Raw genomic sequence first — 11,995 nt, 5'->3', positions numbered from 1 at the left:
TCCCTACCAAAGTGTCTCTGAGAATCTCCCCAGTGTTTTCCAGGAGCAGTTTTACAGTTTGAGATCTTAGATTTAGATCCTTGATCCACCTGGACTTGATTTTTGTCAAAAGTGAGAGGTAGGGGTTCAGATTCATCTTTCTGCAGGTGGAAATCCAGTTTTTCCAGGACAATTTACTGAAGAGGTTGTCCTTTTCCTACTGGATCGACTGGTACCCCTTGTCAAAAATCAGTTGACTGTATGTTTGGGAATTATTTTGGGGACCATATTCTGTTCCATTGGTCCATGCATCTCTTTCTGTGCCATTACCATGCTGTTTTGATCACCACAGCTTTGTAGTATGTTTTTGGGTCAGGGAATGAGATGCCACCCATTCCACTCTTCTTGTGTAGAATTGTATTGACAATACAGGGTCTTTTATGATTCCAGATGAGTTTTGTGATTGTCTTTTCTAGATCTGTGAAGAATGTGTCAGGTACTTTGATTGGCATTACCATAAATATGTAGATTAATTTGGGTAGAATTGCCATTTTGATTATATTAATTATTCCAATCCAGGAACAAGGGATATCCTTCCACTTTTTTGTGTCATTTTCAATTTTTTTTTTTTAGCTTCTCGTAGTTTTCCTTGTAGAGGTCTTTAACGTCTTTGATTAGATTTATTCCTAAGTATCTTATACTTTTTGTGGCTATGGTAAATGGAATAACTTTTTTCAATTCTATCTCAGTCTGCCTGTTGTTCGTATATAGAAATGCTATAGATTTCTTTATATTAATTTTGTATCCTCAACTTTACTGTATTCATGCATTACTTCCAGAAATTTTTTCATGGAAACCATTGGGTCTTCTATGTATGCATTCATGTCATCTGTGAATAGAGAGAGTTTCACCTCTTCTTTTCCTATTTGAATGCCTTTTATTTGTTCCTCTTTTCTGATTGCATTGGCGAGGACTTCGAGTACTATATTGAAAAGGAATGGAGAAAATGGCCATCCTTGTACTGTACCCATTTTTAGTGGGAAAGCTTTCAGCTTTTCTCCATTCAGGATGATGTTCACTATGGATTTTTCATAGATAGCTTTTACTGTGTTGAGAAATGACCCTTCTATGCCAATTTTGCTGAGAGTCTTGATCATGAAGGGATGTCGTAACTTATCAAATGCTTTTTCTTCATCAATTGATATGATCATATGGTTTTTATCTTTCTTCCTGTTAATATGGTGTATTACATTTATGGTTTTGCGTATGTTGAACCAACCTTGCATTCCTGGGATAAAGCCTACCTGATCATGTTGTATTATCTTTTTTATAAGCTGTTGTATACGATTTGCTAATATCTTGTTGAGAATCTTTGCGTCTATATTCATCAGGGATATTGGTCTATGGTTTTCCTTCCTTGTCCTGTCCTTATCTGTTTTAAGGATAAGGGTGATAGAGGCTTCATAGAATGAATTAGGGAGAGATTCACCCTTTTGGATCTCTAGAAATAACTTGAGCAGAATGGGGGTTAACCCTTCTTTCAAAGTTTTATAGAATTCAGAAGTGAAGCCATCAGGACCAGGGCTTTTCTTTGTTGGAAGGTTATTTATTACTGATTCAATCTCCTGGCTTGTTATGGGCCTATTCAGACTTTCTATATCCTCCTGGCTCAATCTTGGTAGATTATATGTGTCCAGGAAATTGTCCATCTCATCTGATTTTGTTTATCTTTTCAAAGAACCAGCTTTTACTTTCATTTATTTTCTGTATTGTTCACTTATTTTCTATTTCATTTATTTCTGTTCATATCTTTATTATTTCCTTTCTCCTGGAGTTTTTTGACTTTTTTTTGCTGTTGGTTTTCCAATTCTCTAAAGCATGATATTAGGTGATCCATTTGCCTTCTTTCCATCTTCCTCTTATGTGCACTAATGACTATGTACTTCCCTCTTATGACTGCTTTAGCAGTGTTAATTCCAGTTGTTATTACTATTATTTTTTTTAAAAAATTGACCAGAGGCAGAGAGAGAGAGAAAGGAAAATTGAGAAAGCAAGCCACTAGGTCCGGGACTAGAACTGCAGTCAACCACATGGGAATCCAGCACCTTTAACCACTGCTCCATCTGCTGGCCTTAAAGTTTATTTTTATACATAATAATTTTGAGTGACTGGTTAGACACTCAAATGTCTATAAATTTCTGGAATCTAGAACCAAGGTTAAAAACATCGAAGTTCTTTCATCAATGTCATTGAAGTCCTTAGAGATTTTACTACCTTGTTATCATGTCTCACAATAAGCTTTCCTTTTTTGAAAACTTTCATTTTTATTTGTTATTTTACATTTGTCATTTTGTACTATGTATATTTGTGTGTCTTCCATCTGTGTGATGATGTCGTGTATTAGTGAATATAAATATGTCACATTTATAACGTTCAATAATCACTTCTGTACCCCTTGTCTACTTGATTATGACCAAATCTAACTAGCATTTTTTCATATCTCACATTCCCCTTATCTCCTTGAGGAGATGCTGAAAAATGTGATTTGTCTCTCACACATACATGGGCTACAATGGCTTCAGGGTTTTAAGAGGTTCTAAACAGAGCTGCTTCAGCCCCAGAAGCCTGGCATTCCATTTGCTCTGGTGGCTGCATCAACATTCCAAGTTACCCTGCCGTGGATCACACCTGCTCCTCCCTGGTCAACTTTCATCTTGCTAGGTTGGGCATGGGCTCTCTCTTTCTTGCTGTCCAATAGAAAGTCATTCTTGCTTCTTATAACCTGTTCTTTCAGAACTATTAAATCAGAATCATTTGCCTGCTTTTGTACCATTTCCTTTTATTCCATGCATTCCTACTTAGTTTCCATAAAAATCTTGGGGTAGAGGCTATTGATAGGAAGGTGTTCAGCCTAGCAGTGTGTCTGGATGTACTTGAGACCCTCACCTTGCTGTGGTGGGTTTATTTGGCTGACATTCTTTATTGACAGGTCATTGTTTTTGCTTTCCCTTTCATCCCTTTGAGGTCCTGCATCAGACCCTATTTAGTCCATGTTTAATCTCTCTCTCACAGAGCCCAGTGCCTCTCAAGGCTGGGTGTCTGTTTGTGTCTACATACGATCCATAATAGTTAAGAATCTTTTGTGAGGCCTTTGAAGGCAAAGCCTTCTGTGGTGCCCAGGGCATTCCTCAGACCCTGAGGTAATATGGCTGGAACAAGTCAGCTTAAGATTGTATCTCTGACTCAGGCCCGCATTTGTTCTTACATATAATCTTCTATTACTAACTAGTTAGAAAAATACTTTAGTATAAGGCCTTGATTGTATACTATTTAATGCGTTGCATCTTTAGCAGTGAGCAGATAGTTCCTTTCTGCTCATTTGATGTATAAAAACGAGCGGAATAATCAAGTTCTCAGGTCAGCAAAGAAGGAAGGCTGCAGAGGCTCTTCATACGACTTTCCACTGGATTGTTCAGAAAGTTCATCTTCAACATTTATTTATTTACTCTAGAATTAACCTTTGTAATGCTTGAATCTATCTTTTTCATTGAGGGAGCACATCTTTTAATTTTATGTTATGTATCTTTCTCCATCAGAAAGAGAGTTATTAAAAATGGGAATTCAGTAAAATTTGCCATCAGATTGCTGCAGCTACCACTGTGCCTGGAACTTTGTAAACGTTTGTTGACTGAATAGATGAATGAATTAATAAATAAATGAATTGCTGTATATTCATGGACACACATAGTCTTCTTATTATTGTAAAACTTTGAAGTTATTTTAGCTTACCTTAAGTATTCTAGATTGAATTAAAAGTATTATAGGCATCATGGTTTTGTATAAAGGGTAGACAATGGGATTGATTTCTAATAGGATTATTTTCAGTGACTGCATATTTTTGGGACACTTGTTGCTTTCATAGAAGACTAGTTGATCGTAAATATGTTCTCTAGGTCACATGAAACTAATTCTGTAAAATTCTAAAAAGCAAGTTAATGCAAAAATTGTGCTTTTGAATTTTAATGAGCCGTAGGTATATTTATAGAATATGGTGTGTGTGTATATATACACATATATTAAATTTTAATTTTGAACTAATTTTGAATTTTAAGATTTATTATCTTAGGAATTTATAGAATTGTTAAATAAATCAACTCTCTACATTATTAAACATAAAGTATTGGAATTGCATTTAACTGTTTTATGTTTGTTGTTTTCCATTGTTTATAATTTCTGTATTTTTATAGTTACTACTATAGGTTTAAATAGTACATTTAATATTTTTCCATGTTAATAAAAATGTGGATGCCCTCCCTCACATTATATGACATATAAATACCCTTATAAGAGATGCTTAGTCCTTTAATAGGGATTAAGAAAGACATGTTGCTTTTTTTAAGATTAGTAATTTTACCACTAATGCTGCTTTTTTTTTTTAAAGCACTTCTGAAATCCCTCAGTTCCGACTGCCATATGATGTAGTGAATTTTGAGATTGAGCTTATGAAGGACCTTGGCGTGAAGGTAAATGAAAAACATAATACCTATATGCGTATTGCTCTAAAAAGAGAAAGTAAGCTCTGCACTAAAGATTAACAGCAAATGTCACGCATTTTAGGAAAGAACAATTAAAAGCTACACCAGGCAGAAGCAGAAAGATGCTTCCCCTTGCTTAGGGCATTTGTCTGTCTACTGTCTGAATGCCACTAGCCTGGAAAAGGGCAATCAATAGTTCTCATCTGGCACGCCTGCATGTGATTAATTGTCTGTAAGAAACAAATTCCTAAATTGCTTTAGGGGTTCAGTGCAGCTAATAGAAGGATTTGGCTTCTTTAATCATGTTTTTTAATGCAAGTTGTGTGCACTCTGAAACATTAGTATTTCACAATTTGGAACATAATTTCTCACAAAGGTTTATTTTATTTATTATATGCATCACATCAGTAGTGTTAATGTGATAATCCTTCCTCAACACAAGTAGTCAATCAGTGGGGTAGAAAGCAATAGCTTTGTATTTTTCATTGTTTCCTGAAATAAATATTGTGTTGCTCTTTTAAAGATGGTTGAAATGTTGACACATTTGCTACATTCAGAATATAACTTTAGCTGTTCCTGTTCTTTTCTGTTAATTAAGAATATTCTTCATTCCAGATCTTCATTTGAGTATATTGCTGTTTTTGTTTTAAAAATGTTATTTTTCCAGGATAGATATAACACAAGAGATTAGTAATGTACATGATACATTTGCATAGTACATTCTGTAAATGTATGCAGGAGATAATTTGAAAAGTGGTTAACAAACTTCTCATGGCTCTTGCAAATATCAATAAAACTTGAAATTAGTCAATAAAAATGGAAGTACTCAAAACAATACTTTGTGCTTTTAAAGTTATAATTACATCTGATTTGACCATGATAGGGTGATGAAACATTTATACATAACCACGAAACAAAAACTCTGATAGCAAAAATGTAGTGGATGTGTGCACAACTTTATGCCAACTCAGCATTCAAAATTACCATGTTCAAAATAGATAATTAAGGAACAACTACTTACCTTACAAAACTGTGTTAAGAAAATTCTTTAACTGTCTTCCATTTTGAATTTACATTCTTACCTAAATCTTGTAAAATGAGGAAATGACTACTTATTGAAACTTTAAATGTATTGGTGTTACTACCAATTGAAGATGAATCAGAAATTCATTTGAGGTATTTCAAAATTTATCTCTTAATTATTGCTTCCAATTTTCAGAGGACAAAATATGTGTATATAATATATACATTAGGGCATAACCACTCCTTTTATTTGAAAAATCATCAAGACTTAGCATTAGACAATGTACTGAGGGCCTCAGTATACATTTTAGCTGTAGCCATGCTGCTTTCTAATTTTACTGTCAGATAGCCTTGGCAAAGTTAGTATTGTTGTCCTTGGTCAGTATTGTTCAAGTGAGAAAGAATGCTGCTACGGTTTGTGCAAAATACCTGGAAACATATTGATTTCTATATGCAGAGATTATCTCTGGAAAGATATAAGAATCTGATAGCACAGATTCCCTTTAGGATGGTCTGGGAAGAATTTATCTCTTATTTTGGACATTTTAATTTTAAATCCTATAAATTTACTACATATCAAGAAAAAATTAGAACCCAAATTAAAGAGAAAGTCATACTGTTCTTGTCTGTCTCTCAGGCTGCTTTCTGCTGTTTTTGTTTTGTTTGGTTTTGATTTTTAATTTGTAATAGAGCTCCTGTGTTCACTGGAGAGACACAGAGAGGGAAAATGAAAAAGCATCCCACAGGGGGATTGCCACGCAGCAGTTTCTTCACCTTTACTCTCCTCTCAGGCTTTTAGGCTCACATGCACATATGCCCAGTGCATTTCTCAAACCAAGGGTCTGGGACTCAAACTTCACAGTCAGCCATGTGGGATCCAGCCACGTTAACCACCACAGGACCAGCTGGCCCTTCTCAGGCTATTTTAAGGTCTGAAGTAAATAAAGTATTCACATTTTCTCAGTAAACAATAAATCGTGTACATAATTCTTAGAAGAGACAGATTCTTTTTTACTTTGGGCACTCATCCATTGATGAGATACTCTTGCAACTTTAAAACCTATCAACTTATCCTCTCCCAAAAATAAAAAAAAAAAAAAACTTTGGGCACAGCAGATGGCCTAATGGCTATGTTGCTGAACTCCCATGTAGTCGACTATGGTTTGAGTCCCATACTCAGTGGCTTAAACTCACGCCGGGTGCATGGGCATGCATGCCCAAGATCCTGAGAAGAGAATGGAGGAGAAGGGATTACTGCGTGGCCATCCCCCCTGGGGGGGTGATTTCTCACTTTCTGTCTCTCTTTGTCTTTCTGGCGAACACACATGCCCTGTAGCAAAAATCTCTAAATAAATAAATAAATAAATAAAAATAATAAAAAACAAACAAACAAAAAAAGCATCAACTTGAGATATAGGGGGTACATTTTAAAAAAGCATACTACACTTAATACCTCCTTTGAATAATTTCAATTTATTTCATATCGAATAGCACTTAGTTCTAGTTAGTTCTAAGATGAATGTTTATTCTTAATGATAGAGAGGGTACATGTATGTGTGTACATGAGAATGAGAGAACAGATAGAGAAGAAGTAACTCCTAATGGTACCTGGTCATGCCACAAACCTCTCTCCTCCAGTTATTAATATTGCTAGAATCTTGGGCAAGCATGTATGTGTTTTTCAAGCCACTGAAAGTGGAACTTGAACCCTGGTTGGGCAAGTGTGATCTAGCTTCCTTTGTAAAGCATATGAATACTGTTCTACAGAGCTAGCCCAGTTGAATATTTTAAGTCAAATATAGTGTCATAAAAAATAAGAATTTTATTTATGTTTATGTATTTCCCCACTGTTTCAATAGCCAAAATCCCTAGTATGTTAGAAAATAGCAATAATACATAAAATATTTTTATTATTTCTAAAATAGCATTCTTTTTTTTTTTTTTTGGAGAGATTTTCGCTACAGGGCACGTGCACTCGCCAGACAGACAGAGAGAGACATAGAGACAGAAAGCGAGAAATCACCCCCCAGGGGGATGGTCACGCCGCAATCACTTCTCCTCCATTCTCCTCTGGGGATCTTGGGCACGCACGCACACGCGCCCGGCGTGAGTTCTAAGCCACTGGGTCCGGGACGTGAACCGCGGTCGACTACGTGGGAGTCCAGCGACATAGCCATTACGCTAACTGCTGGTTCCCTAAAATAGCATTCTTAATCATATTGAATAATTATTTTATTTTTCTAGAGTTTGAAATTTTATTAAACTTTTTATTTTCCTTTTTTACAAACTTATGTTCAGTTTCTACATTGTATTATATTAATCTTTTCATTTCTGGAATATTTCAATTTTTGCCCCCCCTGGGGGGGTGATTTCTCACTTTCTGTCTCTCTTTGTCTTTCTGGCGAACACACATGCCCTGTAGCAAAAATCTCTAAATAAATAAATAAATAAATAAAAATAATAAAAAACAAACAAACAAAAAAAGCATCAACTTGAGATATAGGGGGTACATTTTAAAAAAGCATACTACACTTAATACCTCCTTTGAATAATTTCAATTTATTTCATATCGAATAGCACTTAGTTCTAGTTAGTTCTAAGATGAATGTTTATTCTTAATGATAGAGAGGGTACATGTATGTGTGTACATGAGAATGAGAGAACAGATAGAGAAGAAGTAACTCCTAATGGTACCTGGTCATGCCACAAACCTCTCTCCTCCAGTTATTAATATTGCTAGAATCTTGGGCAAGCATGTATGTGTTTTTCAAGCCACTGAAAGTGGAACTTGAACCCTGGTTGGGCAAGTGTGATCTAGCTTCCTTTGTAAAGCATATGAATACTGTTCTACAGAGCTAGCCCAGTTGAATATTTTAAGTCAAATATAGTGTCATAAAAAATAAGAATTTTATTTATGTTTATGTATTTCCCCACTGTTTCAATAGCCAAAATCCCTAGTATGTTAGAAAATAGCAATAATACATAAAATATTTTTATTATTTCTAAAATAGCATTCTTTTTTTTTTTTTTTGGAGAGATTTTCGCTACAGGGCACGTGCACTCGCCAGACAGACAGAGAGAGACATAGAGACAGAAAGCGAGAAATCACCCCCCAGGGGGATGGTCACGCCGCAATCACTTCTCCTCCATTCTCCTCTTGGGATCTTGGGCACGCACGCACACGCGCCCGGCGTGAGTTCTAAGCCACTGGGTCCGGGACGTGAACCGCGGTCGACTACGTGGGAGTCCAGCGACATAGCCATTACGCTAACTGCTGGTTCCCTAAAATAGCATTCTTAATCATATTGAATAATTATTTTATTTTTCTAGAGTTTGAAATTTTATTAAACTTTTTATTTTCCTTTTTTACAAACTTATGTTCAGTTTCTACATTGTATTATATTAATCTTTTCATTTCTGGAATATTTCAATTTTTGCATTAAATTTTATAAGTTCTTTAAATATAGTAGTACTTTTGTTTTTTTGAAGTGTTTTAAAATGTATTATTTGTTATTAAAATTTGAAAGATGTATTATCATTAATAGGAAATAAGGACTGGTCTTGTGACCTAGTATAGGGGAGCCAGATCCCACATGGTCACCTGTGGTTCAAATTCTGGCCCTGACAACTTGAAAGACATGCTGGCCTCATGTGCGTGCATACCTCAAATAACAAAAGGCTGCGGAGATTGAGAAGGGATTGTAACTTGACTGTGCACAATTGAAGATGTTCTCTCCCTTTCCCTCTCTGTCTCTTCAATACTCTCTCATTCTCTCTCTCTCTTGCTTTCTCTGATGAGCCCATTTGCCCTCAGGCAACTGAGAAAAACAAATTATATGATTTAGTATTTATTAAATTATTCTATTTGCATTAAATTATTTATAAAATGTAAGGGAGGGATAGAAGGGTGTGAGGGAGGGGAACAAGAAAAGAAACAATATGTTTAATTGACACAAAAATGAAAAGTTATTTGCTGATGATAATGTGTATAGTAATGTTTTTGTGTTGACTAATATACACTGTATTGGTGCTGGGAACAACCATGTAGGACACTGTAAGGCTGTATAATGGTTAAAGGTAAATATATATACTTGACGAAATGAATGTTTAAGCATTCACTGGAGCAGGAAATAGCCTAATACTGTTGCTACTCTTATAGTTTCAAATCTACAAAACCAATTTTTATTTCGTTTTGCTGCATTTTGTTCTCTTTGTGAGTTTTGACTGACAGAGCCATTTTTGAATTATGCAAGTGAACTTCCAAGCCTTTCTTAATTTTATTGTTGTAGGAATATTGTCTTCTAACTTATTTTTTTTACTATGTCTGTAAATTTTGTCTTTCTTACCTCAAAGCTGTTTTACAAGGAAGAAAATTTTGACCTAATCTTCATTCTTTCCATGGTTATTAGTGCTTTCCACCTACCTTAATGTCATGAAAATTTTGCCATTACATACTTTCCTAAAAAAAGTTCTGCTTAATTGAGTCTTTTGAATTTATTAGCATAATTTTAAACATGCTTTTCCTGTATACAATCAAATTAGTTCATCTGTGACCCAGCCGAGGTGGTCCAAGCAGGAAGACACCATTGTGCAGGAGGCTGAGGCCATGTAGGAGGCCTGGGTTCTATTCCATTCTATTCCTAAGCTGATAGACCAGGTACAATGACACATGCCCATATCCTGTTTAACTGGGAGGCTGGGTCAGGAGGACCAAGACATGGTGAAACGCTGCCGAAAGTTCCTATCTCTCTCTTCTTCTCAATCTCTTTCTCACATTAAAAAAAAATAATAATAAAAAAAAATAAAAAACAAAAACAAAAACAAAAAACCAGCCTGGCCCTATAGTCTAAAGGTCCCCCATGGCCAACCATGGTTTGAATCTTGGTCTTAGTGGCTTGAAAAAAATGCTGGGTGGGAGAACATGTGTGCCTCAAATTACAACAGGCTAGAGTAATGGAGAGAAGGAATTGTGGCATGACCTGGGCCTACTGGGAGTGCTCTCTGTCTCTGTCTCTCTCTGGTGACCACACACTCCACTAATCAGAAAACAAACAAACAACAATAAAAAAAAAAAAAAAAAAAAAAAACTCATCTGTACCAGTGATTATGTTGCCTTCACATCTCTAAACGTTTTTTATGCTTTCTTAACTTTTTTCTTGATAGGACTAGGTTGTGATTTCTCTAGTTAATGTGTTCTTTTTTTAAACCAATTTTTTTTATTTCTTCATTGAGACCCAGAAAATCAGAGAGAGAGAAGCACTTTCAACAGGCCATGAACCACCATACCATGAACCACTCTGAGTCTCAGCTAGCACAGATCATGGGCACACACATGCCATACATGGTCAGAGAGATCCTGAGACATGAACACAGGCCCTTTCTCATGTGAATCTAGTTGCGTTACCACTGCATCACTACCTGGCCCATAGTTCCTGGATTCTTTAAAAGAAACAGTTCTCAAAGATTTGTATTTTCTTATTCATTAACTGCTGACTATATATTTATTAATTCTGTCACCTCTATCTTAATTTGTTATTGTTTTTGGGTTGTAAATTTACTTTGTTTTCATCTCTGTAGGTTGACTAATAAGAACATTTAAGGTTATTATTTTTACTTGCAATAAACCTTTTTTCAGTATCCATATGTTTTTATTATTTTATTATTATTATTTTCTTGAGTAACTCAAATTTCATTTTTCCTTTTAGACAATTGTGTAAGGTAATGTTTTTACTTGTTTCCATACACTTGTGATAGGTTTTAGACATTTTTTTACTTTACTTATCAGCAAGATAAATATTGTTCCATTTGTCAAATATACTTTCAATTAATTTCACATTAAACAATTATTTTACAGTAGTAAAATTATTCATTCTTTTAGAGAAATAGCATCTTTGCTGTTATATTTTTGTAAAAATTGTTTCATAATGAAAATTCCCATGTATACCCCTGCAAATTATTTTTAGCCTTAAGTGGACTTAATAGAATCTGTATGTTTGTGGCAGACAGTGTTACTAATTATTTAGAGTAATACTTTTTTTATAAAGAATTATTTTTTAACTTAATTAATTAATTAATTAATTTTAATTTTCCCAGAGAGAGACAGAATAAGAGAGAGAGAAAGAGAGAGAGGGAAAGTGAGAAAATAAATCACCAGGTTTGGGACTCAAACTGTGGTTGATCATGTGGGAGTCCAGCGCCTTTAACCACCATGCCACTTGCTGGGCCTAAATGTTCTTTTTTTGGTATTCATGCAGTTCAGAGTTTAGGTGGACATGAATATTTTTATTTCAGAGGCTTTATAATATCTCTAATTTTTCAAAGTTAAAAATGTAGAATTTTTATAAAAGTTTACATGTTTCTATAATAGTTAAAATGTATATATTAGCTGTTCCCCAACATATTCTTTTTTTTTTTTTTAATATATTTTTTTTTTTTTTTTTTTTTTATTTCTCTTTGGG

General features: G+C 34.8%; 1 protein-coding gene across 1 annotated transcript in view; it reads left to right on the top strand.

The window, feature by feature from the left end:
* The window catches only part of DPYD (dihydropyrimidine dehydrogenase), a 994,283-nt gene that overhangs the window by 304,889 nt on the left and 677,399 nt on the right, over positions 1-11,995 (top strand). The window contains exon 7 of the mRNA XM_006169013.2: positions 4,421-4,502. Within this exon, the coding sequence (XP_006169075.1) occupies positions 4,421-4,502 (82 nt within the window). The remainder of the gene's footprint in view (positions 1-4,420; positions 4,503-11,995) is intronic.

This window comes from Tupaia chinensis, unplaced genomic scaffold, assembly GCF_000334495.1.
Source record: "Tupaia chinensis unplaced genomic scaffold, TupChi_1.0 Scaffold146687_1, whole genome shotgun sequence".
In the NCBI taxonomy this organism is placed as follows: Eukaryota; Metazoa; Chordata; class Mammalia; order Scandentia; family Tupaiidae; genus Tupaia; species Tupaia belangeri.
This window is presented reverse-complemented; position numbering and strand designations above follow the sequence as displayed.